Below are 26,693 nucleotides of genomic sequence, written 5' to 3' on the forward strand. Positions count from 1 at the left end.
ATCAAGCATTGTTTATCGTATAAGTAGTTTATTCTCGTGCATGATGTTTTCGAAACTCGGAAGTGAACAAAGCACGTCTCGTCACACAATCAGTCACAGCTCCGTCGGAAACATCGAAAAGAAGCCGCTCCATTAATATCGTTGCATTGCTTGCGTCTCCTCAGAGCACGGGCATCAAACGCCTTGTGGAGCCGGGAACGCGCAGCACGGCATTCTGCATGTTGTGGAGAAGCGAGAGGGTCTTTGGGAGATTGGCGTGATTTGGCCTGGGTTCATTTGCGGGACGATGGGCTGCCAGGTGGAGGAGGTTGCCGTAGCATTTTGCAGGCATCCTCGGGATGGTGAGATTAATTCAACACTGACGTGGTGCCTTGCGTCGTTGGGCCTTATTACCTTGAAGCATACGATACAACAGTAGCTCAAGGGAGGCATTTCCCACAGTTATATTTCGTAGTTCGCAAAGTAATCACATCGGCGTCTTTGATCCACCATTCGGCGAGCTTCGTCCCATGTTTGCTCGACTTCATGCAACCTCGGTAGCAGGGAATATGCCACTCTCAAGCGGAGGTATGAGAGTTGTCCCTCGTCAGCTTACAAGGAACATGCAGCGCTGGAAACAAATAATGCAAGACGGCAATCTCTGTTGTGGCTTGCGCTCAGTCTCAGAACAATAATACGCGGCCTTTGTGCGAGTTGAGTCTCGTCACCATTTCTGCATGAGAGAAAAGATCACAGCACGGTTGGCGTCTCTCTTCGTTGCCGTGCTTTGTTCTCGCAGCCCATCCCTGTGCCATCCACAACGCAAGCCCTTTGCGCGCATGTTAGGTGTGAGCCTTGTGGGGGGCATTGTGGCCGGGAACGGCGGCAGCAAGCGGAGCTCACACGTACTTGCAAGGCGTCTTGAAACGAGGTTCAGAGAGTGCTATCGTAGACTCGGAGTTTGACTTCACTTTCCGCTGCAGTGATGGAATGGAACTGCCCGTATTCTGGCCCCCCTGGTCAGTGATGTGTTTTAAGGTTTCGTGTGCCTGTCAGACGAGTGTGAGGTTGGGATATGAGAGGCGTCGTTAGACTGGCGATGTTCCTGGTATGGTGTAAGGAGACTTCATGGCGCCAGCCGGCTACATGGTCATGGTGCAAACCAGTGAAAGGCCTCTCAAGTAGCTAACAGGGGCAAGATAGTACCGAGAGCACGAGGAAATGTCAAGTGCCGTCCTGCTAGTTCAGGTCAGACTGTTGATCGATAATACCAAGCAACGTCGTGGTTTGGTCGGCGATAGGTGTGGAGATTATAACCAACAGACGGCCTCTGGTTGACTTCATCGATATTCCGAATAACCGACGTCAAGAGTCATGATGCAGCCGCACTAAAGTCCAGGCATATGATAGTGCAGCGAGCACTTCTCACCACATGCCGTCATGGGCGGTAAATCCGTGGCAAACCAGCGCAGCGCCGATAAGAAGGATTCATATCAAACAAAGTCCTAATTACCAGGAAGAATGCCTGAGCGGGATGGATTCAGCCCGTTTCGACTGACTTTGGTTACTTCGTACAGGGTACTCATGCTTGTTTTGACTGACCTGAGATGGAAGCGTGCAGCGTTGCCTCGGTGCTGGCGTTTGACGATGGCTTGCAAACGGCATCGCCTTCCCGGGGGGGAAGGTTATGAGCGGCAGATGGTTGGTTGGGACAGGGGCTCCATTATGCATGAAGGAGCCGATGCGAGTGAGATGAGGACTCACAGAGAAGCGGTGCGCCAGGACAAAGGATGCACTGCAGGGCGAAGTCACTTCCCTGCCGCTGGCCATCTCAGCACCGCGACTAATGACTGCGAAAGACTTAATCGCCCAATGGGCTGTCCGGCAGCCACGAGTGGCGCTATGGTCTGGAGGGTGTATAGCAGAGATTGGCATGTTAGTGCGCATCATGAAGCCGACATGCGAGCTTGGTGCTTTTGGTGCGCCACCGGCAAAGGGGTTCGTGGTTTGCTTTGCATACTCTGCTTAGCACAGTGGCAGAAACTGCACAAAGTTTGCCATATCTGAACTGGAGCAGCGTAAGCCACGGCACGATGGTGCGTTGTAGTGGCCTTGATCCGAGACTCGATTCGATTCGGCTCAGGTCGGGCGGTGTTGTCAGCTAGGTAGCTGTGTCTCATTTGAGGCTGAGAGATTACGGCGTGGTGCGCCTGGTGCTTGCCCGCGATAGGTACTGACCTCAGTATGTGATCTGCTGGCTGCTCAAGGAGATTTTTTCTTTCGAGATGGAGAGAATCAAGGGCAGAGTCTGAGCTTGAAGTTGTAGGGCAGGCTGGTGACGAATTGAGTTTATACCGCCTCAAGTAAGATGGGAAGTGCCTTGTAGTGCTGCGCGCCTTCCCTTCGTTTAGCAATCGCAATTCACCGTCATCCATGGCATCAAGCGGGAAAGTGCTACCTAGGTGCTTAATTTGTCTGCGGTTCTCACCACCTAGGCGGCAGAAAAGAAAAAGCGGCTGCTTCAGTTCAAGGCGACACAGCGAATGGCCTCCCATCTTGAAACATCACCACCTGCAGCGGTCCTGATCAGCAAAGAAACCAGCAAACCTTTCGTTCTTTGTTACATTGCACAGGCCCGGGCCATCTGCCTCTTGTTCCCCGCGCCACTGCCTTCGTCGTGTGTCCATATGCGGCCAGTGTCGTGTCCGGTCGGCGCTACACTGACAGGGGTCGGCTCGGCCGCTGCGTTGTGATTGATTACCTGCCTGGGAATACGGAGTCCGCTTCGTGCTGAGGACGATAGCGATCCCACCGTAAAAAGTACGAAGTCCTCGCTCTCAGACCTCTCCACCCGTTGGTCCTGTCGGCTGCTCATTATTCCCTGACCACTGCCTCTATATGTACCTACCTAAGTCTGCAGGAATACCTCTAGGAAACGACAAAGAACAAAACGAAAGGCGACGCTCACCGAACCCGGGCGCCCACTTAGTTCGCACCACTTCCTCTCCTTCTGCTCACCTACTACCTTGCGAGGCGGGCACTTTTCCGCCTGCGTCAGGCATAGTCGACAGAAACAGCATTCTTGACCTGGCCAGCGCTTGGATTTCGCTAGCGCATTCGTCGCTCGTTCTTTGCATTCTAGCCAGAGTCCCGCCCATCGTTTCCTCCTCCCCCCACACCCCGTGTCCCCGGAAGTTGAACCTGGGCTGGTCGCTGAGCCTGCCGCTGGTTCGTTGATTTGATCTGCCAAGTCGTTGACTGACCTGACTGGCTCTGTCCCAGCGGCGCCTTTTTTCCCTTTCTCCCTTTGACATCCCATCTATCCTTAAACGCCCTGCGCAGCCAGTCTCCAGCCGAGACGGTCAAGCCCACCCTACTGCATTGGAAACGCTCGTTTACAACTCCAGCGACATACACTCTTATTTTCCTACGCGTACTCTTCCCCGTTGATGAATTGAGCCGTTTGTTACGCTCCTTTGCCGACGTCGCCAACCCCTTTGGTGGTGCTGCACCGATCCCGCATTCCTCACGCTTCGCCGCGCCGACTCCCTACTGAAACATGTCGGCTGCTGCGGATTCGACCACGACCGGTGGCAGTGCCGCTGCTGGTCACGACTCGGGCCTCGAGCAACCCAGCGGTGCTGTGCAGATGAAGAATATCCCTCAGACATCCGAGGTAAATGAGAAATCCAGCGACGAGGCGACAGACGATGCGGCCAAGAATGCTCCGGTTGACGCGGCGGCATCGGCCGGCCCTGCATCCACCGACCACAGCGAGGCACCCGCTGCGCCCTCATCAAAAGGCAAGGAGGTAGACACTTCTTCTGAGCCTTTGGCCGAACCAGCAGCTTCCAAGGCGAAGGACGATCGCAAAGACGAGACCACCGAGCCCGAGACCGCTCAGCAGGTGGTCACTCAGCAGGAACCCCCCAAGGAGCAAGAGCGCGCCCTCAAGGACGTGTCACCCAAGGACGAAAAGTCCAAGGAGGAAAAGCAGGAGGATTCGGCCATGGCCATCGGTCCAGCGGACGAGGACATCAAGCCTGCTGGATCCGGCACCGACAGCGGCCCAGTCTGCAACATTACCCTGCTGCTCGCCTCTGGCAGCCGACATCCGTACAAGATTGACGCGAAATATTTGAGCAAGAGGCATGTCGCCATGCCGGACGAGGACGAGAACGGCAAGCCCGATCCTTTCAGCATCAGCATCTACACACTCAAGGAGCTGATTCTGCGCGAGTGGAGGTCTGACTGGGAGGCCAAACCTGCCAGCCCGACCAGCATACGGCTCATTCATTTTGGCAAATTGCTGGATGATAAGGAGCAGCTCAAGAGTATGTATAGCCTCATCTTCTCGATCCTCTTTGCACCCGTTTCCCCCCCAATCTTCTTACTGTTTGAATCGTCTACTTACACTGGCGGCAGAATACCAGTTTAGCCACGACAGCCCCAATGTGGTTCACATGAGCATCCGGCCCCAGGATCTTGATGAGGAGGAACCCAAGACCGGGAGCAAGAGCCTCCCTGCTGGCGCCGCAGACGGGGACCGCGTACGAGAGGGGCGCTGCTGTGTTATTTTATAAGCATTCTCAGCGTGTGGTATGAGCAGCGGTCGCTGTTGCGCTCTCGCATGCTTTCTCTTGTTGATAATCTCTGGTGGCAATTACACATGGCAGGACTCTACATGGATGTATTTGCTTGCATAGACCTTTGTCCTCCGAGACTGGCACCTGGATTGGCGCCCAAGTGGGCTTCTGAAATCCACTGACTTGTGCGTGAAAGCACTCAAACAGTTCAGAGCTATCTACGCGCGAGAAAGGCCCATTGTCTCCTAACCAGATTTGTTTCTAGGTAGCATCTTCATGCTGCCCTGCCTTGTTTTTTTTTTTTTTTTCATATGTGTTTGCCCCCCCCTTTGTTTGTGCTTTTATTTGCGCTGCTTGAGTTTGCCCTTTTCGTTTAGCCATGCAGGGAAGCAGCGCGATGGGTATCTAAGACGCGGAAGAATTGGGAAAATAGGGAGTCATCACCGGCGCATTATCATATCATTTGTTTTTTTGTACAATTGTAGCATCTGCTTCGATTTTCATACGCTCCTTTTTCTTCATAATGTCGATGGACTAAGTCCCCATAGCGGGAGGTGATTATTGCTATTGCAGGATAGAAATGCTGAACATAGTGTATATGTCGTGCCGCAGCCAAGCAAAGTACTAATTGGCAATTCCGCCGGCAGCAGGCTGTGTCTTTGCTTTTGCTTTCAAATTTTTCTTTCTTTTTTTTTGTTTGTCTTATGTGAAGCTGCGAGATCTATGTCATGTGAATAAGACATGGAGGTATGCCATCGTCTCCCAAAACGAGCCTGTCTACCCGACAGAAATGGTGGTCCATAAGCTTCCCCGTTTCTGATGTTCCTCATTCCCAAACATGTCCTCCTTCAGTGAATCTTAAGCTTCTTCTCCATCTCCTCGTGGAAGCCAGCCACAGCCCTCGTCTCGCTGCCGGTAAAGACGTCGTCCCAGGTGATGGTGTCCTCGCGGCCCTTGAGGATGTCCTCGTGGACGCTGGGCAGCCCGCCGCCGAGGGCCATGGGCCGCCACTCGCCGTCGCGGACAATCTTGAGCTCCATGCCGCGGCGGACGGGCTCGGCGATGCCAAAGGTGCGGCGGAGGGACTCCATGCGGACGGCCTCCTGGGTGGCCTCCCAGGACTTGAGGCGGGCCTCGAGCGGGTGCGTGGAGACGGGCTTGTTGGCGGCGGCGTCGAAGGGGGAGAGGCCGACGCCGTGGCGGAGGGTGTCGTGGATGCCCGGGGCGGAGGGCGCGGAGGAGGTGTGGTCTGTGTGGGAGAAGGTCGATGGGCCGTTGGCGGCGGGGACGATTCGGAGGGACTGTGAGAAGAGGGGGGAGGGGTTGATGAGTTAGCTGGCGAGACAGAGGAGAGAGGAGATGATGATGAGGATGGATATGTATGGATGGATGGCCTTACCATGATGGCTGTGAGGATGATTTGGGGGGGACGAGAAAGAGAAGAGGTGCAGTTGCTGTAAAAGATGAGCCCTTGTGGTTATTGAGTGGCTTGCTGGAGGAAGAGCAGAAGAGGGAGAAAGGAGTTTCCGGGTGAAGCTGTCGTCGATTAGCGATTCGATGATTTGATGGTGTTGCTGCTTCAATGGCCTTGACAGGCTGCCAACAGCCTCGCGTCCCAGCTCGAGGTCCCCACATGCCCTTTGCGAAGGAGGGGTACGTATCTTTTATGTCATCATCTGCCCGGCTAACCCGAAGGGGTAATCCAGAGCTGTATCCTCGAACTGGGCCCGATCGCGGAGAAAGTCGATGTTGACACTCAGTCTGTGGGAATAAAAGGTCACACTCTAATGAAGTGCGGACTGAGTAAGCTGGTCTTTTACTTGAGTTGAAGATTTACTTTTACTTTTTCTGCTGCTTTACTGGGCCTCTGGCCGATGGGACTCCAATTGTGGTGTAAACCTTCTGTATCTCTCCAACCACGCTCTTGGTCTTAATAACACGAATCAGCCATACCTAGCAAAGGTCTCTCATCAACAGCATCGACCATGATTAGGAATATCCCGCCTTCAGCGCGAGCGCCCATCATTCGCATCGCCAACGGCACATTCTACCGGCACCACCCAAACTCCCATTCAGCACATGCCAATCCGGCCCTGTTCAAGAATCTCAGCTTTGAGCTACCCTCATCGACATCCCAGCCGCACAATTGGTGCGTTGTGGGGCCTTCACTGTCCGGAAAGACGACATTCCTTCAGGTGCTGAGAGGAAGATTGATATGCGAGCCCCCTACGGCGAGATCGTATCCGTATCTGTCGTCAGATGCTGTGCCATCAAGGCTGAGGACGCCGAGCAAAGCTATTCAGTATGTCGGGTTCGACGCTGAGCAGGGGGCGGGAGGATTGGGCGGTGCCGTCACAACATCGGCGTACCTCTCTGCACGATATGAATCTCGAAGAGAGATTACCGACTTTTCGTTGCGGGACTTTTTGTTGGGCAACACGGAGCTGAATCCTGCCAAAACACCGGGTCAGGAAGGCGAAGAGGAGGGCGGCATATCGGACGAGCTGCTGAAACGAGTCGTCAAGGACCTCAGGCTGGAGCATCTGCTTGATCTGCCCGTGACATTCCTCAGCAATGGCCAAGGCAGGAGGGCAAGGATAGCCCGCGCACTGCTGACGAGGCCTGAGGTCTTGCTTCTTGATGAGCCTTTCATGGGCCTCGATCCTCCTACGGTTACGGGACTGAGTCCCTTGCTGGAATCTCTTTCTGAAAAGGCAAACCCGCGACTGGTGTTGAGCGCAAGGCCTCAGGACCCTCTGCCAGAGTGGATCACGCACTTGGTGTATCTGAGAATGGACTGTCAGATCGAGTCAATGGGCCCCAAGGAGGTGGTGCTGGATGGATTGAAGAAGTATGTGCATGGTGTGAGGGTGGGCGGGATCACAGAGGATGAGAAGCTGCCTGTTCACACGTTGGCCGATATTGGCCGAGTCTTGTCCAAGGACTCTTTGACAGCCAACTCGGCGACTTCGTCATCATCATCATCTCACGAACAGAAGCCCATCAACCCCAACGCCGAACCCCTGGTTGAGATGGACGGTTGCCAAGTCCGTTACGGCGACAAGATTGCACTAGGGAACTGGTCACAGAAGACACCTCAAGGCGACAAGCCCGGACTGATATGGACGGTTCGACGTGGCGAGCGCTGGGGCGTGTTCGGTCCCAATGGCTCCGGCAAGACGACCATTGTCTCTCTGCTTGGATCAGATCACCCGCAGACATACTCGTTGCCCATCAAGCTCTTTGGACGCAGCCGTCTTCCCGAACCAGGCTCGGGACAGCTGCCGCTCACGTTCTGGGACATTCAGTCTCGCATCGGCCACTCCAGCCCCGAAGTCCACCAGCACATGCCGAGGAGCCACACCATCAGACAGGTGATTGAGAACGCCTGGGCGGAGACGTTTGGCGCGAAACCAAAGCTGAATGCCGAAGCGAGTGCCAAGGTCGAGGCGGCCCTCAGGTGGTTTGAGCCCGAGCTGAAGCCCAACAGCGCCGCTGGCAGCGAGGGCCTGAAATGGGCCGACGAGTATATGTTTGGCGAGATTTCGTTTAGTGCTCAGCGCGTGGCGCTGTTTATTCGATCCATGATCAAGGGGCCTGATATCGTCGTCTTGGATGAGTCGTTTAGCGGCATGGACGATGCCGTCCGCGACAAATGCACGCTGTTTCTCACCGAGGGAGAGGCCAAGACGTACGTGGGCGAGGAGATTGTCGAGAGCCAGCAGGCCAAGGACGGTACAGTCAAGGTGAAGGGCTTGTCTGACCAGCAGGCGCTCATTTGCATTGCGCACATCAAGGAGGAGGTGCCGGACTGTGTGAGGGAGTGGATTTGCTTGCCGGAGGCGAATACGGGACTGCCTGCGAGGTTTGGGAGGCTGAATGGTGCGCTGAGGGAAGAGGAGGGCAGATGGAATGAGATTTGGGGTTTTTAGATGGTTTTTGTTGGAGTTGTAGGTAGGTGAGGCCTCGTGTATGTAGATCGTTGTTGGTGTTGAGTGTTTGTTTGTCGGAAGCGGGTTTACATGAACTGACCGAGAAGTCGATATGACTTGGAGAAATGAATGGATGTTGGCACCTTGGAATGAAACTTATCGAATTATCTGAAATGCCATATCAAGAATAGGGCATATCCATCTGGTAGTAATTGTCTGAGAAAATGGTTGTTGTGATGCATATGGAAGAGTCTTGTGATGTTGTCGCAAGACAGGCACAGGGTAAGGTAGCGCACGTGAGGCCCATGCCCTGCAGCGCGCGCCTCTCTTCCCGACGTCATCTCAACTTTTCCAACCTACCCGACTTCGGTTCTCGAAACCTCGCCAGAACCACCTTCCCTCCGCCATTTACCAAGTCACAGATCCCGCCTCACCGCTTATCTGTGCACATCACCTCATACCTACAGAGAGGGCTTCGCTTGTCTGTTTGGTTTGTAAGAGGTGCCTATAGAGGGAAAATACATGAAAACCTGGCACCATGTCCGACGAAGAGACGCTCACGACGGCATGCTGCGCGCCGCTCATGACACTCAATAAACCCATTGAAGTCAGCGAACTACGGCACGTCAGCCCTCTACTTTTCATTCTTTCCTTTAATTCTCATCCTGTCATCAAATCTATGGGAGACATCACACTTCAAGTATGAGAAGAAACAAAAAATGCTAACAAACACTCCAGCTCGAATGAATCAAACGCCTTCTTTCAATGGCCTCTCCCAGCCCCCCTCCTCTTCATCAACGAAAGCAGCGATGCGCGAGACCACTGCGCCAACGAAAGAAGTAAATCTCATCCCCCAAAAAGCTTCCCTCATTGCCTCCACGATCTCTACTTTATCTCCTCCCCCCCTCCAACACTCGATCTTCAACAACGTCTTGTGGGTGATTGTGGCTAAAACATCAATGGCAGCCTTCCTCTCGTACCTCCGCCTGTCCATATACATGGCCATCGTCTCCGTCGCAATCACCGTCTCGTTCCACATCTACCGCACGCCCAGCGAGCTCGAGCGCCAGGTGGCCAAGCCGCTGGGGGCCGTCTTCTGGGTCCTGTCCGTTGTGACGCTTGCTGTGGGGGCAGGGAACTATATAAGTGAGTTTGCTTTCATCAATCCTCCATTCCTCTCCATTTGATAATTCATTCTTTGCTGCTATTTTGTCTGTGAACGATTTGGATGAGTGAGGCTGATCAGAATTCGTCGTGTGTCGTAGGGACTGTCAATCTATATGGTCGTAGAGCGGCCATTGTGCAGTCTGGCTGGAAGACACAAATTGTAAGTCTACCTTGTTTTCTAGAGCAGGAGCGTGCAGTGCGTGCTGACTCCGCTGTTGTCACAGGTGTTGGGCATCATAGCCGCTTCAATCATTGGAACGTGCATCATACTCCTTGTGATAGACAAAGTACGCCAAAGATGAGCTTATGTAGCTATTCGATCTATTGCCACTCTTGCACACCTGTTCTCCTTGCCTCTTCGGTTGATAACTCACTTTCTCTCCTGCAAGATCTGTATGTATATTGCCCATTCATACATTGCAAATATTGTATGTACATTTTCCCATTGATACAAAAACCCATAGAAGAATAATCAATATTGTCGTCATGCAAAATACCCCATGACTCCATCGTACGCCTTGTTTCACCAAATTACACACCCTTTGCAAAACAAAACAGATCCCTCGCATAAGGATCCGGAGCTTGGAAAGCCTCCGGGCCTTCATCCTTGCACTGCCCAACCTGGCTGCGGAACGCCTCCTTGTACTTGGCAGCAGCTTCCCGGATGCTGCTATCTTGTGTCTCTTGACCATCCCATGTCAGCCAAGGCATGCGGTATAGGAGCGGCAACTCGCCCCCATGCGGAAGCGTCGCCAGCATATCCACCTGAGATGCTGGATCAAATACATCCGCGAAAAGGTTGGCCGAGTCTTGTCCGGAAGTCGCTTCATCCTCATATTCCTCCGGCACGTCGTGCAGGTCGTTGTGAATGCCGACAACGCTGTCGGCGGTCTGCTGGGTAGGGTAGAGAGTGACATATCCTCGCAGCCGTGACAGCTGAAGCGTGTATTCCAGCCAAGCAGGGTATTTCTTACTAACCTCCTTCTTGGCGAGGAGATCCGGCGTGGTCGACCAAGCGTGCCGCTTATCCAGAAGCTGAGACACGTAGCCGTGAAGCTCTACCCATTTGTCGCCCATGATGAGGATCGCATCGCTGCTGGGGGCCTGCCAAAGGAAGGGAGTATCCTTTGCGCCCGACTCCTGTCCTTCGAGTGGTTTGGGAGGCACAAACTCGCGGTTGCCGTCGAGATATGTTGTCGGGGCCGAGAAGCTGATGCCAAACAGTTTGGTCTGCCAGTCCTGTCGAGTGGCAATCTCTGAGTATCGTCGCTGCAGCAGCGAATACTTGACATCTGGTTTGGAGTCAGTATAACCAATCAAATCCTACTACCACAGAGGAAGAATGTGCTTACAATGGAAGAATTGAGGGGTGACTTCGGTGTGAGGCGAAAGAACCAAGACATGAGAATGAGATGGTTTGATCGGCCAAAAGGACTCCAGGAACCGGACAGAGCTCTCCTCTTCACTCAGTTTCTGTCGAGGGATTCGGTGCCGTAGCGAGAGCAGCCGTGGTCTCGGAGCTCCAGCAGGAACCTTTGGGGGCCATTGATACCCACCCAGGAAGCTGCTCAGGTCTCCTTCTATGATGGTTGGGAGTTCAATGGTCAGGTGAGGCGGAGACACGCCAGCAAGATCAGCCCGAGCCAAAGATCTCAGCAGCCGCTTGAGGTTGCCTGTGCCGTGGTGAGGGGCGTGAATGAGAATGTCAAAGCTGACCTCGTTCCAGGCTGTGGTTGGACTTATTGTTAGCATCGCGTTACCAGAAACGACAGAGCAGTCCGAGGGAGGATTGCGGCCTTACCTGCCAGGGCAGAGGCATCGAGCTTTGACAACCAGGAAAATCGATTCCCGGGCCTTTCTGGGAGCTCAATCAATGCAGCTTGCATGGCTTGGATTTCATCGCGAACGCCAGAGAGAAAGTATTTCTCCTCGGTACTCGATGAGTCTATGATGATGGCTTGGGGGTGCATGTAAGCGCCCATAAAGTCTAGAAAAGGCTACCGGTCAGGACTGCGTCTGAGAGTAAGGTGTCGGTTTCAGTCTCCTATTTCACTTACAGAAAGCTCGGGCTACAGAAAGCGCCATTCGCGACTCGGTTGCTGTCGTCGAATGGTCGGGGCGAGCATCTATATAGTCAATTTCATCAGCATCGTCGAACAATATCAGCTCGGCACACGAGCGACTTATAAGAGGCCTTACCATGAACAATCAAGGGGCATCCCTTGTCGAGGCCATTGACAGCCAGCAATTCCTTCATGGGCACGTCACTCCTACTCATCAAGGCAAAATGCACGTAGTTTTGGCGCTCCATGGCCATCTGGCAGGCCATTGGAAGCAAAAGTGCCGCACTCTGGAGGCTCGCAGCTGCGAACAAGACGTTGCGATTCTTCTGAAGCCGCCCGGACGTCTCCGACATGATGGCTTGCAGCGACTTGCCCAGATGCGGGAGCTTCAACGGCCCGTTGTACGTCCTGGAGGTTTCTGCCGCGGCTTTGCTTACAGCTTGTTGGCTACCGCTGCTGCCCTTTGACCCAGCCTGGTGCTCTTGTTTCTTTGACGTCTGCGCCGACTTGATCGAGGGGCCCTCTTCCTCCATGCGAGGCGCATCGTATCTGGGAGGAGGCCGTTGCGTGTCATACAAGGGCATCAGATTTGCCGGATCAAGAGAGGAGGCACCCGGAGCAGGTCCAATGATTCTGAACAGCCCATATGCCAGCATGAAGAGAGCACCAGCATACACGATGAGCCGAAGCACCGCGGTCCAGTGCAGAGACGATTTGGGGGCGGCTTGCCAATGGTCGGAGTGCCTGGAGTGCCGAGGCAGGCCAATGTCATCGTCCTTTTTGTTGGCCATTTCTTCGTCGTCGTCGCGCCAGAGTTGCGACAGAGACCAGCCGCGGGTTGCCGGAGGCGCCATGTCGTTTGTTGGTGAGGCGCTTCAGCCTTGCCACTTGTACATATGCGAATTGCGACAGGGTGGGTGTATGATGAATCTGACGCCGGGCTGTTACATGGCGATGCAGCTTCAGCCCCGGATTGTGCCTGTTGCTTTGATTTTGAAGGGCCGTGCCGGGCGAGATCCGAGCGGTGGTGAGTGGTGTTGATAGAGATGAATCTGGGTGTTGTGGCAGCTTTATAGCAGCTACCTCTATTACTGCTCTCCTGCCTTATTACACAACGGAGACGATTAGATAGCAACTGTGGCGCAGTTTGTGGGGAGCTTTACTTGCCGACATTGGTTCAGTGGCTGATGGCTCTCGTGGCTGGCGCCCGACATGAATCGGCGTCTCTGGTTCGTGGTTCGTGGTTCGTGGTGGCATAGCCAATCGCTGGAAATACAGGGCGTCGAGCTCTAGCAACACCTAACTGGAGCAACTGACCATCGGCGCTGATGGTTCACTGAAGACTGCTGTGGCTGTTATCCGCCTGAGTACTACCTAGGTAGTTGAGTGGAGGGGCAGCCTATTTGGTGGTGGGGTACGAGCAACGATCTTAGTGCCAGGAGGAAGAAAAAGATTTCATCCATGTAAACAGCAGCTTCAGCAACACAGACAGACAGACAGACTCATGCCATTACCCCCGTCCTTCATTATTTATTATTACATCTTCTGACTGCCATCACTCTCACTCTCACACTTTTGATTGTAATACGTCACAAAAATGGGAAAATCAAAGAAGTCCAAAGGCGGCTACCGCAGCGATCCCGTCGCCAAAACCGTCAAGCCTCCCTCAGACCCCGAGCTCGCCGCTCTGAGAGAAAGCAAGATCCTGCCCATCATCAACGACCTCAAAAGCGCCGACCCGAAATCTCGCTCCACCGCCGCCTCGCTCATCTCCAGCATCATCCAGGACACCAAATGCCGCAAGCTGCTGCTGCGGGAACAGATTGTCTACACTGTTCTCACCCAGACGCTGACGGATGCTGCTCTTGAGAGCCGGGCTGCCGGCTGGGGCATCTTGCAGGTTCTTGCTCAGGAGGAAGAGGCTGATTTCTGTGTCCACTTGTTTAGACAAGATGTTTTGACGGCGATTGAGTTTGCCTCGAAGCTGGTAAGCAAGCAATCCTCAGAACTCATGATGATCCAGGCCAATATCTCTCTAATCAACCATCCATCAACACAGATTCATGACAAGATTACCTCAAAAGAAACCCCCTTTGCAAAACTGCCCAAGGCTGAAAAGGGCTTCATCTCAAGTATCGCTGCATCTATAGTCTCACTGTTAACAGCCCTGGCCGAGGCCAGCGACGAGATTTTGGAGGCCATCTGCAAAAACTCGACCATCACCAACGTACTATTCACACTCATCACATACACGCCCCAAGATGAACAAGATCCCATAGCAGACATCCGCGGAGACGCCATGGCTTGTCTCATGATTCTGTCCGAAGACAATGCAGATCTCGCTCAGAAGCTCACCTGCACCGGCAGCACCGCCTGCTACGAGGCGCTGGTACCCCTGAGGAACGACGTCAGCGGAGATGGCGTCCTGGCTTGTGCCATTCTTCACAACATCTACGCCTCTCTCCTCGGACTGAAAAAGGTTTCGCCCAAAACCGACGTTGCGGACGACTCAGACCTTGTACCGACCCTGACAAAAGCCATCGCCGGCTACGTCCCTGGGGAGACCGTCGCCAACGGCAGCAGCTGGTCCAGTCCTTCCGAATATCAGCAGCTAGCCCTTGAGACGCTCGCGTCCATCGGCACAAGCCTCGTCTCGGCAATGGGCGGCCCCCAATCTTCCTCCCGGAAAGACTTGGGCGCCGCTGGGGCCGAAAAGGAGGAAGACGCCGGGGATGGTGACGATGACGAGAACATGGACGAAGTGCTGTCCGACAAGGAGGGTCAAGACGACGACGACGAAGAAGAAGACCGCGATGAGGACGACGACATGGACGAGGACGAAATAGAGGCCGACATGGACATGGTCACGGGCGGCGACCACGGCGACGAAAACATCGACGAGCTCCCCACCCTCAAGGCCCTCATCCAGCTCGCCCTCCCCGAGCTCATCCGCATCGCCACCATCCAGCCGTCCGACGACCTCGCGCTCAAGATGCAGGCCCACGCCCTCTCGGCCCTCAACAACATCGCCTGGTCCGTCTCCCTGTTCGATCTGTCCGACGACTCCAACGCCGGCATCAAGCGCGCCTGGACCCCCGTCAGCCGCGCCCTGTGGCAGCAAATCATCTCCCCGACCCTCGCCTCCGACACCGCCGACGTCGACCTCGCCACGCAAATCACCAGCCTCGCCTGGGCCGTCGCCCGCGTCCTCCACGGCGAGACGCCCCTCCAGCCCAACGAGCACCGCAAGTTCATCTCCCTCTACCAGGCGACAAAGGGCGCCCCCGCCCGCCTCGACCCGGAGGACCCCTTCCAGGCCCTCGGCGTCAAGTGCATCGGCGTCCTGGGACAGCTTGCTCTCCATCCTTGCCCGACGGACCTCAACCGCGAGATTGGCACGTTCCTCGTTACTGTCATTGCGGGCCTTCCAGATACGCCGGCTGCGGATGCCGTCGAGGCGTTCAACCAGGTCTTTGACATTTACGGCAACGAAGAGTATCCCTATGACGCGGAGGTTTTCTGGAAGGGCGGCTTCCTGAAGCACCTCGATGGAGTGGTGATAAAAGCAAAGGCCATGGCCAAGAGCATCAACAAGAGCGCCCAGCCTGAGTTGAGACACAGAGCGGACGAGGTCGTCATGAATCTGACGAGATTCTTGGCGTATAAGAAGAAACATAAGCCGGTGGAGGTGACGCTGAGGTAAGAGACAGGACGTGGTGGGGATAGCAAGCAATGCAACAGCATCATCTTGCTCGCATTTGATCGCATAATCTAGCATATTTGGGTAGTAACGTAAACATTGGACGCCCATGACATTGTAAATAAATAAATAAACAACATTTTGATACTCCGTTATAGCCCATCACATCTGGATTCCGCCGTGCCCCATGATCAACACCGTTCAAAGACCCTGTACAATCCCTTCAAGCTCGCAACCTCCAACACAGCGCCCTCCATGAGCTTCTTTGTAGCAACCAGCCGCGACTTGAATGTGGGGAAGAAGATGTGCTCCACAGCCCAACGTACATGCTGCCTTCTCGCTCGCAGCTCCTCGAGAGCCTCCTCCTCCTCCTCTTTCTGCTCGTCCTTTAAACTACCCTCCTCCTCTTCAAACTTTCCAGAGGGAGACGTCGGCAATGGTTCAGGTACGTAAAACGTCGCTAATTCCGTGAGGAATGTATGAAAGCACGACTTTTCGTCGTTCCAGTCGACATGGGGTCCGAGACGAATGAGAAACCGAGGCAACTTTCCGATAGACGGCGTGTATCCCTTTACAAGGAGCGGGATAGAGATCAGCTCCCCCGTAGGAGTAATCTCAAGCGAAAAGTATTCGAGGAGCATCTCCCTGCGTTCGATAAGTTGATTCGCCACCTTTTCGACAATGACATCGACATCAAGCTCCTCGCCAGAAACGCCCATGGCCTCCTTTTCACCTTCGGCCCCTAACTGCAGCAACTCTCTGAGGTCCAGCGGCGGGTTGAAATTGATGGTTCCGAAATTGCCAAAGTCAGTCAGCCCAAGCTGGTAGAAGTACTCGAAGCAAGCGTGCCCGTAGTCAATCAGATACAATTTCACGCCCCCTTGAATGGCGGCAAGCCGTCGCTCCTCATCGACAATGCCGACGAATGTATGCGAGGCGATGATTTCCGTCAGCTCGTGGTGAATCTCATCTCGGACCTCTTGACGCAGCTGCTTGACGCTACCGAGGCGGCATTGCACCTGATCGCGGTCTATTGTGGTGTACTCCACCGGCTCTGGAACAGCCCATGCTTCATCTTCAATGGTCCCCTTGGCCGGAGAACCTGCTGGTTTGGAAGGGCCCGCCGGCGCAAACATGGCTGTGATTTTGCCCTGAGATGTGTCTGTCCGGACGAGGTCATTCGAGTTCCGTCTCACCTTTCTGAGGGCCGGCGTGGTAAATTTGTAGGCCGCGTCGCTGTCATCTTCATCCAGAGGCTCGACTGGCTTGGCCCCCGGCAACAGCGTCTGTGTCATGAATGTTCGACTCGCATCCACTTTGGCAAGCTCGGTCTCAATGCTCTGACAGATGACTTGCAGGATCTCCTCTTCGTTGAGGAAGTGGACTTCCCGCTTCGTAGGGTGAACGTTGACATCCACTCGAGCCGGATCAATCTCGAGGCTGAGGTAGATGAACGGGTGGCCGCCCTTGGGTAAGAAGCTGGAGTATGTCTGTTCGAGCGCCTTCTTCATGGATGTCGACTCAACACAGCGGTGATTGATGAACAATAGCAGCGTTGTCTTTTTGATGTGGTAGTTGGCGTTCGTGACATACCCATGGGCAGAGAACCCCCACCGGTCATCTGAGGCCGAGATCTCTATCAGCTCATTGGCAACATTGCTGCCATGAATCTGTCGAATGCGGTCTATTACCGTCGCTTGCGCTTGTATGGAGAGCGTATTGGTAGCTTCACCAGCCTTCTTGCAAGTGAAGCCTACGCCTCTGCAGTGAATCGCATAGCGTCCCGCCATGTCGATGATCTTGTTGAACTCATCTGCGTAAGACCGGAACGCCCTTCGACGAGTCGGCACATTGAAGAAGAGATCTTCCACTGTGATTTGAGTTCCCTGCCGCCCGGCAACGGCCTTGGGCTCCGCGGACTGTCCTGGCTTCGCAGGAGCTAACTTTCCGTCCAGATAATGCGCACGCCAGGCGACGGATGATTCTTTGGTCTTTGTAGTGACGGTCAAATGGGCGATGTGGCTGATGCTTGCCAGCGCCTCGCCTCGGAATCCATATGTGGCAATAGACGATAGGTCTTCGAACGTGGAAATTTTGGACGTCGTATGCCGCACGCACAAGATTTCCAAGTCGTCTTTCTTCAAGAGTGTCAGTCGCTGTGTTGATAGTGGGAGATTGTACCTAGGTAAAAGCAAAGTACCTCGATGCCGCCGCCGTTGTCCGTAATCTGAAGCAACTTCAGACCTCCGTCTTTGACGAGGATCTCCAGTGACGTCGACCCTGCATCCACTGCGTTCTCAATGAGTTCCTTGAGCGCATGGACCGGCGCAACAATGATCTCTCCAGCAGCGATCTTGTTGACAACATCGGGATCGAGGGCCTGATTGCAGGGACTGAGTTAGTAAGATTGACCCTCCACGCCACTTCACAAGCGGTATAAGGATGAGAGAAGCACGTAGAGATGCCATACCCTGATCCTTCGTGCTGGCTTTGGAGACTCAATCTCATCCACAGCCTTCCTCTTCGTCCCGCTCGGGGCGCTGTCAATGTCCATCCCATCCATTTTTGTTTTTTTCTTTTGGCAACGAAATCAATTCTATCCGGTCGATCAACGCAGTAATAGATCGCACTCAGACACCACGTAAAACATGTGCACTCCCGAGTCACCGACCATCATCAAACAACGCCAATAGAAGGTCAACCCGTCGCACAACAGCCAGAAGTATAACGCAACGATCGAAATGCAAGAGAAGAGTAAAATGACGAGGTCCGAGGGTTTCTCATTGCATGAGTTTCAGGAAACAGAAAGTGACGGCGGTGGGAGGAAAGAGCTGAGGACTTGCATGCTTACGCGAACATCCCACGTCTGCACGTGACTGAGACGGTACCTGATACACCACCCGGTAACAGCACAGGTTGAACCCAAAAGCTCCTATTGCGAGAAAAGGATCGGTAACTGTTTGGTGAGGCAACAAAAGAGAGCAAAAGAGAGTATACCTTTTAGAAAGACAAACACAATCATGGTTCCAGGGCTAGACTAACGCATGGGTGTCGCCGCTCATGGTTGAGTCTTCGGAGATTCTGCGTTCCGCATAGCTGTAGATCAGGACGCAAAGCCTTCCAAGCGTCAAAGTGTTACCAAATCATAATCAGGGGGGGGATACTCTTCAGATCATTGTATCTTAAATATCAGAACCATAAAAACAAATCGCTATACGCTATACAGGTCGCTAATATCTAGGTAGTCATATCTCTGTCAAGCACAAATCCTCCCAATCTCCAACCCCAAGATTTGCTCAACAAACAATAGACAAAACAATTGTATAAACCAAACTGCCACCCTATACCATGGGCTGCCGCCATCACCGCTCAAGCTTCGCGAAGCCATTCCCAACAAAAAAGACAGAGACAGCCAGAAGAAGCAAGAAGAATACCGAATGGGAAACAAAAACATGATTTGATGTATGCAGATTCCTTTGATCCCAGTCAAAGATATCATTGATAAGAAAACGCTTGATTCGATCAATTTGGCCTCCGCCAACCTCTTTGAAACATGATACCGCTCGCTGGCCGCCCCTTCTTGTCTAATAACCAAAAGGAGAAATCAAGGTCAGCTGATAGACCATATCAAGGAAATAGACAAACAAACAAAAATGAAGATTTGAGGGGAAAATGAGTCATATCAAGCAATAGTGAAGTTGACTCAAATGCCACCAAATTGCGCAAATTCAGATCCGGCTCCTGCCGACAACATATGACTGTACTGTTCGGGCCCTTTCACAAACCGTTGATGCAAAGGAAACCCAAGAAACATCGCTCTTCTGTTGCATAGGGTTGTAATTTCAACCCAAATTTCCGAATAAACCTGAGCGCCTGCGCCAAAGATCAACCACTGAACAAGATGTACGGCGTACACCTTCGAGGGCTAAAAAAGGCCGCCAAGGTTGGAGATGAGTGTTTCCAAGAAGAATCGACTGGCTGCCTTCATCTCCTGGTGGAATCCCCAGGCTGTTCTATCAAGCCACCGATATCGACTCGTCTTGATCGCTCGCCATTGGGCCAACCGACCTCTCGGGACGCAGGCCGGTGTTCAGGCGGCGCCCGAATAGGGGGTAGCTGATAGGAGGGCTGAGTTGCAGGCCGGCTAGTAGAGACATGTTCGTTCTGCGACGCCTGGTAATTTGGCCGGGAGTAGTGTGACTGTGAATAAGACTGGAGGCTTGAGCTTGTACCGGCACTCGAGGCAGCCGGATTGTGTGGCGGCCGGATAGATCCTTCGCTGAGGCGATGACGAAAAGGATCTGCTGAGGGATTGCTCGACCGATCTCCGTATGCCGGTTGATGCGGGGGCGGCGGAAGATGATAGGAGGCGGCAGTAGGTTCCCGTGTATGGTGCGTAACCGGTGAGTGCTGCGGCAGCTGCGTGTATGGAGCTGGCTGCGAAAGTTGTCTCTGATGCAAATGCTGCGGATATTGCTGGCGCTGCTGAGTCTGTTGTTGTTGTTGTTGTTGTTGCTGCTGCTGCTGTTGTTGTTGTGTCTGCTGATGGGGCTCCCGAGACTGTGAATGCTGTTGATGTTGATGTTGCTGAGTCCGTTGCTGTTGTGTCTGGGACGCATGTTGCTGTGATGGCAAGGGCGGCGGTAGCGGCGGGTGATGCTGAAGACTCAACAAGAACACAACGAAATAAAACGAACCCTCCTTTGCAAGCCCAAAACGAAGCGGAAAGGTCCTCGTGTAACCGTCGTATCCAACAAAGCCAAAATATTCGAGATGGTTGAGGCGAAATTTCGCAGCATCTTGACTCGTAAACCCAAACTCTTTGATGGCAAGATCCAGTCGGCCCAGCATGGGAGGCAGATAATTGGGCTCGTGCAGTCGTTGCTCTTCGATGAGCTGGTTCTGGAGGTTGTTAAGGAAACTCGCCTGATGTGGCGTGACGATGTCGCTCAATTTGTTCCCCAGTGGGTTCGATGCGTGGACGATTTCCATGAACATGGGCGATGCTTTGACAATGCTAAAGTCCATGCTCAAGTACGCCAGGGGTTCCATGGCATGCGGACTGCGCGGGTAGGAAGAATTGTAGTGCACTGGCTCAGGCGCCGTGGCTCTCTCCTGGTACGAGCGCGAGCCGGCATCGGTAGCTGGGGCGTCAAGGGACCTGAATGACGAGTTTCGTCGGAGCGAATCTTCGTACGGCGATACCATACTAGCTCCAGATGGAAATATACTCAGTGGTCTCCTGAGAGACGCATCTTGGTGGTGCGAGTACCTGGTAGGTTCGAACCTTGCGTCTCTTTCGTCTCGTAATCGCGGTCGGCCCCTTTTCTTATGCTGAACGTCCACGCAAGACTCCTCCTTCCCATTGCCGATACATCGGGAACAGGGCCGTTGTGCTATATATTGATTGTTAGCTCTTCGGTTCGTTCGAAATTTTCTTCTATTCCTGGCGACCCCTTGTCTCCATCACGATCCGTTGACTCTTGCGTCTTAACCGACTTCCGCCAGGACGTCCACAACTCTCGCCTGCTGGACCTTGGGCACCTGCGGCTTCTAATGGATGCGTTTTGCCCGAGAGAAAGGGCCAGCAGCTCAACAATGCCAGCTTTGCTTCAGAAGATCAAAGTTCATGATAATCACAACGTACCGTCGCATCTAGGAAAAAGGAGCGTTAGCTATTTAGTACTACCCCTGAACCTCGTAATCACGCATCTCACCAACCGCTGGGGAACTTACCGAAGATGAGCTTTCTTGCAGGGTACGCAAGCCGAAGCAACGTGGCCTTTCGTCTTTCTCTGTGATTTCGGAGATGTCAAGGACTGGGTGTCGGCTGCCTGTGATCGGTCAGGCGCAGGATACGGTTCCGAGGATGCTGAGTTCAGATACGGCGCTGCTGAAGCTCCCTGGGGCATTCCATGATGGTGCTGAGGGGGGTAGACGTAAATCCTTCCTGCGTCTTCGGGTCTGGGGTACGAATATGGCGACCTCGTTGCTGGCTCGGGCGGATAGGATCTCGTTATTGGCGAAGTCTGGTCTCGATTGCTCGTGGGAGGCGCCTGCGCTGGGCCGCCGCGAAGGCCATCCAAGAGCCGGGGAGCATAATAACTCGGGGCTTCACCTCTACTACCAGCCTCATGAGCTGATCTCAGAGGTAGGGGCGGAGAACCGGACATAGGAGGCGACGGATATGCCCTACTCCGTCCAGCTGACTCCTCTGTGCTGGGCTCTTTACGGCCCCAGCTGAGGTCAAAGGCACAGCGGGCCGGGTTGGGGTAAGCTCGATGATGCCCAGGAAGGAGGGGCGGCGTCGGATTAGAGGGATGCGTTATTGATGTCATGGAGGATGATTCAGGCAGGACTCGAGATGGCTACTCTCCGGAGCCGCAGGTCCAATTCCCAGCAACAGCAGACTTCAGGTTTCGTACATGTATACCGAACAAGAGTGTGAACAGATCGGAATGAATTGGAAGGGAAAGATGTTGTTCCAGTCGAACAATACTGTGAAATCGAAGATTAGGAGCAGCCTGGAATATTGTGTAGTAAGATCGCGGTGGGAGCTCCTGGCAGTCGCAGAAGAGTCGTCGAAATTTCCCCTTCAACGGAAGAAATATCCGCAAGAAGTAATTAAACGAGCGTATAAAACCTCGTGCCTTTCCGTGCTCTCGTCTCCCCAAGTAAGACACAGAACTCGGCAGCTGGTCTCAGGACGAGCAGAAGGGGAAGAGAAAAGAAAAGCAGGTCGTTTGTTGAACGCAGGGTATGGTCACGGCACCGAGAAGCTATGCCAGGCCAGCGGCTTCGAAACAAGAATGGAACCAAGGTCCGGCTAGGCGGAGGAGAACCGACGTGAAACAGACGCCGCTGGAACGGTGTGATACCTGATGCCCAGAGATGTTAGAAGCTTTCGTGATACAGCATGCGGTCGTGTCGTCGGTGGTTATCGAGATGGAACGGCAGCCCGCAGCAAATCGCAGAGTTCCACGACCTGGGTGACGGGTTCTGGCGAAGCTGAAGTTGCTGGCACCCGACTTGAGTCGCGGGCTCAAACGACCGAGGCAGAGAAAAGGGCATAACGGGGACCAGCCCCGAGAGAGGCTGATTGGCGGCTTACAGTCGGTTTTTGTGCGACTTTTGGGCCTAATCAATGGGACCCAGTCGCCAGATGCAAGATAGTCGGACCAAAGAACATGGGGTTATCCGCCGAAGAGCCTGCAAGCCCAAGAGCTACCAAGTAATAGCAGTGTAGTAGTAGCAGTGTAGGTGGCCAAGTGGTGGTAGGAAGCGTTGAGGAGACGGGGGGGTCCACGGACCGAGTTCCTGGACTAATAATGTTCTTATTGCAATGAGTTAATCAGAGACGACTTCCATGGCGATCCCCTGCCCGGTCAATCCTATCTGACAATTCTCCGCCGGCTTGTCTCGAGGGGGGGAAGGAGAGACGACCACCTTGCGTGTGAGATTTCACAAGCGTAATAAGACACTGGAGACGGCTATGATTGGGGCAGACTTGGAAGGGAAAGGCGGGAAACAAGCAGAGAGCTGTGGAGGTTGGGTGGGAAGGGGCGTGTTTCTTGTCCTCCAGGGCGTGCTGCTGCTGCTAGCTTGGGTTGAGCTCGGTATCAAGCAGAAGGTTTAGTCAAGGCCGGCGGCGAGAATCTAGACGGTAGCCGTAGATATGGACAGGACGGGGGACCAGATAACTAGTCGCCGTTCTACAACGATGGTGGAGAGGCGCCATGCGAGTAAGAGGTAAGATTCAGCTGAAAAGGACTAGGACGCAGTCCCGGAGCCCTGAGCCGTGGCCGGGAGACGGCAAAGTGCAGTTGGCTGGGTGATATCTCTCCCCTCCTCGTTGGTTCAAGAAGGGGGATGGGTGGGTGGTGTCGCAGGGGATCAGGTCGATGTCGCCTGTCATTCAACTCCGTATCCTCTTCCAAGCCTTTTCAGATGCCGGGATGGGCCTGGTGTTCTAGAAATGTGAACCAAGCTGTGTTATACCGTGGAAGACAATCCTCTCCGTCTTCAGGGGCTGTACGAGGGTGAGCGACTTCTGCAATCCCTGAGTGATGAGCCAACGGGCTGCTTGGAGAGATGACCCAATCAGTCAGAGTAGGTGAGAAGAAAAATGTGACCAGGGCCAGGAAGATTTTGGAGCCCTCGGCACATTTAGAAGGGCCCGAACGACGTCTGGTGCCAACCCCGTGGACTCGTACCGGTACTGTACTTTTTGTCTGTAAGTAGATACTCCCCCAATCGGGGGGGCACCAGACGCAAGAGCCAAGGCTTGCAGCGGTGGTACCTTCAAGGAGTTTGGAGAAGCTCGCGTTGCCCCAAACCGCTTGAGAGACAGGGAGCGTGCATGGGAGTCGGGGAGCTAGCAAAGCTGGGATTAGGGCAGTAGTGGCCTGGCTAAATGGCGCGGCGTCGATGACGGATTGGAGGGATGGCTTCGTGAATCACGGATGGGCCACCACCGAGCAGGCCTACATAGATACCAGCAGGAGGGTGTCCACGGGGCGCCTTTGCTTAAGCGGGCCGGCTGAGTGCCAGATTTCTACGACGCACCCATCAGGCTAAACAATCGAAGTGGCATCATGGCGGAGGCCATGGTGGAGATGACACGAGCTGGACGCTTATTTAGGGACCGTGCCGGACCCTGCGCCTAGGTGCTGCTTTGCCAAACATGGGTACAGTACTGTCCATGTGTTGCTCACAGCACCCTCTTTTATCTTCCTGTTGGCCGGCGCCCACAGCCGTGGGCTCGGCGGCAAGGCTGCGTTGACTTCGTGGGAGGTCATGCCTACCTGGCTGTCGTATGGATGAGCGGAAAAGACTCCGTCCGACCATTTGGCTGCTCTGCGCCGTGGGCAGTGCGGGCACGCGGCGACTGAATGTCTAGCAGTGAGAACGAGGCCTGAGATGGTCGGCGAGAATCAGCGTCTCTGCGAAGGCGCTGTTGTGTCATGTATAGGCTCATGAGCTATCAAATGAAATGCTTCGCGTACCTGTACCTGTTCAAGCGACATTTAGTACCAGGTACGTGTGCAGGTAGTATTACCACCACGGAAATAAAGGTTGCTGCAACTGCATCGGCTTGAAGTCGCATCGACGATTGCAGACTGCCCAGAAAGGCAAGGGGAGGAGGCAAAGGGCTGGTGTTCCGTACTCCCTTACATTGCGTAGTCTGCTGAGGCCTTGTTGATGTGTGGGAGTTGGAGATCTTGAGCATGCAGACCAGATCCCAAACCTGTTCAGACACTGGCCGACGAATGACCAGTCTTTGTACAACGGTACTGGAATCAGAGCGCAAGCCTGCTGCTGAGTTCAGGGCAGCACAAGGAGCCAGACACTGAGACTATGCTTGCCCGGCGTCACCGATCCCACCCCGTGTCCGTCTGTGCGGATGTTAGGATCATGCACTCCGCCGGTAGTAAGAATACCGAGCCTGTCCCGACGCTCCTGTGCACTCCATGGTTGTACTGGCATTGTTGGTCTTTTCGCGACGGAGAACTTGCCTCCCCCAGATATTCTCAGCTATCATAACAGATGATGGCAACCCTTCTGCCTTTGGTGGTTCGTTTCCTTCTCCTGCCTGCATTGCACAACGAACGCGTGGCATGTGTGAAGCCTCTCGAGGCCAGAGAACGCGCCCTGTCCGATGATGACTTGGATACAGGTGCCAGTACAAGGACCAGGCATGGCCCTCGAAGAAAGGGCTGGCATCCTTCGTTCTCGTCGAATCCTCAGGGTGAAACCAGGTCTCGCCGGCGCGGCCCCAAGGCTCGGCTTGGGGTGTCCCCCCCCCAAATCCGCCTGTCGTTCTAAGATCCGGCCGAGTGCTCCAAGTTGCAGATTCTGGTGGAAAGCGAACGGGCCAGCATGCGGTCCGCGGATAAATGGGAGGGTGTGCCATTTAGCGTTGGGAACGGCGCCTCCCCTTGTCAAATGCGTGGCAGCTTGCCGGTTGGTATGACCCAAGATTTCCGAGATTAGTATCTCCATCATGTCAAAAAGTAGCTCGTTCCTGACAATGTAACGGGTACTTGAGTAGGTGCCGATTTAGGCCAAGCCGATCCTCTGCCTCAGTCTTTCAACGAACAAGCACTTTGTACAGGAGAACAGAGGCTTCTTGAGAACCGACTCGACCCCGTTGGTGTAGGCGTTGGCAATGTCTGCTGAGCAACACAAGCCTTGGAAGAGAGGGGAGACCCGGAAAGCAAAAAAAAAAAAAAAAAGAGATTGCGATCCTTGCGATTCCTTCGGTCCATCCATTGATACCTACTCATTGCCAAAAGCGAACCTGGTCCATCCGTGAGCAGGCCTGAGGCTAGCGCGGAACCGTCCGAAGCCATCTGCTTATGAGGTACTCCGTACCCAAATCAACATCTCGCATCGACGTGCGAGTACGGAGGTAAGTCCTCGTGTAAAACACTAACATGGTTGGCCTGGCCAGCCTAAGCGTGCGTGTGAGAAAGGCAACGAATGCACCAGCAGAATGGCCCCCGGCTTAGGTAGATTCCAGGACTCTCCACAAGACATCAGTTGCTCCGTGCATTGTACTTGCACTCGGCCGTGAGTGAATACACTAGGCCCCCCTGGTCCATCTTTGCGCCGGGAGCATAGGATACTCATGTCCTGTAAATGCTTGTAAAGCAGCATTTCCAGCAAAGACAAACGAGAATATGCCCCTCCGATGAGAGGAACCGGTCCCGGTAAGAAAACGCGCTTTCGATTTCGAGGCAGCTGAAGACGGAAGACGCTAGACAAATGGTCACATACCAGATGCCATCTATCAACGACACAAAGCTTTGCTGTCACCCAACCTTTGTCCCTCTTCTTGAATGGTATGCTTTGGTGTCCTCCACCAATCCCAGACCAGGTTCTCCAGTGCCGCTGGGAAAGGCCCTGGCATGAGAGATGAAAAAGGGTTTCGCCAAGTATCGAAGAAGGGGAAGAACGGAAGAAGAAGGTAAAGGAAGGCCGTGGCAGATCGAACAAGCATTGCGCGCACTGAGATATGACTGTCAGCGCGAGAAGTACATGTATCGTATGTACTTGCAAGGAAGCCCGTGCAGCAGTGCGACCGTGCCATCCCGAAACCAGATATTGACACATGATTCTGATAATTCACCCGACGGACTCATCCTTGCTCCCGTCCCTCCAATTAGCGAACACAACGTGAATGTCGATGCCCTTGTTGATATCAGTCGGGGGGAAAAGGCAGCGTTTGGTGTTTGTAACCTGAAGCAGATGCTTGCTCGCTTGA

General features: G+C 53.9%; 8 protein-coding genes across 8 annotated transcripts; 4 read left to right on the plus strand and 4 right to left on the minus strand.

The window, feature by feature from the left end:
* Positions 1 to 3,565: 3,565 nt before the first annotated feature.
* On the plus strand, positions 3,566 to 4,562 carry TRIREDRAFT_42068 (uncharacterized protein; the record flags this gene model as incomplete). Its single annotated transcript, XM_006961956.2, has 3 exons — positions 3,566 to 3,790; positions 3,950 to 4,313; positions 4,405 to 4,562. Coding segments are annotated over 3 exons (747 nt in total), but the record flags the coding sequence as incomplete, so codon positions are not given.
* Positions 4,563 to 5,413: 851 nt separating this feature from the next.
* TRIREDRAFT_103625 (uncharacterized protein) lies at positions 5,414 to 5,967 on the minus strand (the record flags this gene model as incomplete). Its single annotated transcript, XM_006962261.1, has 2 exons — positions 5,414 to 5,866; positions 5,965 to 5,967. 2 exons carry the CDS (start codon positions 5,965 to 5,967, stop codon positions 5,414 to 5,416), a joined length of 456 nt encoding a protein of 151 aa, XP_006962323.1.
* Positions 5,968 to 6,550: 583 nt separating this feature from the next.
* Positions 6,551 to 8,497, plus strand: TRIREDRAFT_55814 (uncharacterized protein; the record flags this gene model as incomplete). The annotated part of the gene is made up of 1 exon (XM_006962056.1): positions 6,551 to 8,497. One exon carries the CDS (start codon positions 6,551 to 6,553, stop codon positions 8,495 to 8,497), a length of 1,947 nt encoding a protein of 648 aa, XP_006962118.1.
* A 757-nt stretch (positions 8,498 to 9,254) lies between these two features.
* TRIREDRAFT_33502 (uncharacterized protein) lies at positions 9,255 to 9,824 on the plus strand (the record flags this gene model as incomplete). Its single annotated transcript, XM_006961942.1, has 3 exons — positions 9,255 to 9,336; positions 9,464 to 9,643; positions 9,763 to 9,824. Coding segments are annotated over 3 exons (324 nt in total), but the record flags the coding sequence as incomplete, so codon positions are not given.
* A 371-nt stretch (positions 9,825 to 10,195) lies between these two features.
* On the minus strand, positions 10,196 to 12,581 carry TRIREDRAFT_56150 (uncharacterized protein; the record flags this gene model as incomplete). The annotated part of the gene is made up of 6 exons (XM_006962262.1): positions 10,196 to 10,956; positions 11,017 to 11,391; positions 11,466 to 11,651; positions 11,722 to 11,790; positions 11,864 to 12,208; positions 12,341 to 12,581. 6 exons carry the CDS (start codon positions 12,579 to 12,581, stop codon positions 10,196 to 10,198), a joined length of 1,977 nt encoding a protein of 658 aa, XP_006962324.1.
* A 743-nt stretch (positions 12,582 to 13,324) lies between these two features.
* TRIREDRAFT_55252 (uncharacterized protein) lies at positions 13,325 to 15,430 on the plus strand (the record flags this gene model as incomplete). Its single annotated transcript, XM_006962057.1, has 2 exons — positions 13,325 to 13,714; positions 13,787 to 15,430. The coding sequence occupies 2 exons, from the start codon at positions 13,325 to 13,327 to the stop codon at positions 15,428 to 15,430; spliced, it is 2,034 nt and encodes a 677-aa protein (XP_006962119.1).
* A 188-nt stretch (positions 15,431 to 15,618) lies between these two features.
* TRIREDRAFT_21460 (DNA mismatch repair protein) lies at positions 15,619 to 17,990 on the minus strand (the record flags this gene model as incomplete). The annotated part of the gene is made up of 3 exons (XM_006961918.1): positions 15,619 to 17,565; positions 17,628 to 17,807; positions 17,898 to 17,990. The coding sequence occupies 3 exons, from the start codon at positions 17,988 to 17,990 to the stop codon at positions 15,619 to 15,621; spliced, it is 2,220 nt and encodes a 739-aa protein (XP_006961980.1).
* A 1,421-nt stretch (positions 17,991 to 19,411) lies between these two features.
* TRIREDRAFT_56077 (uncharacterized protein) lies at positions 19,412 to 21,765 on the minus strand (the record flags this gene model as incomplete). The annotated part of the gene is made up of 3 exons (XM_006962263.1): positions 19,412 to 19,877; positions 20,043 to 20,843; positions 21,164 to 21,765. The coding sequence occupies 3 exons, from the start codon at positions 21,763 to 21,765 to the stop codon at positions 19,412 to 19,414; spliced, it is 1,869 nt and encodes a 622-aa protein (XP_006962325.1).
* Between the last annotated feature and the right edge of the window lie 4,928 nt (positions 21,766 to 26,693).

Source organism: Trichoderma reesei, assembly GCF_000167675.1.
Source record: "Trichoderma reesei QM6a unplaced genomic scaffold TRIREscaffold_2, whole genome shotgun sequence".
Lineage (NCBI taxonomy): Eukaryota > Fungi > Ascomycota > Sordariomycetes > Hypocreales > Hypocreaceae > Trichoderma > Trichoderma reesei.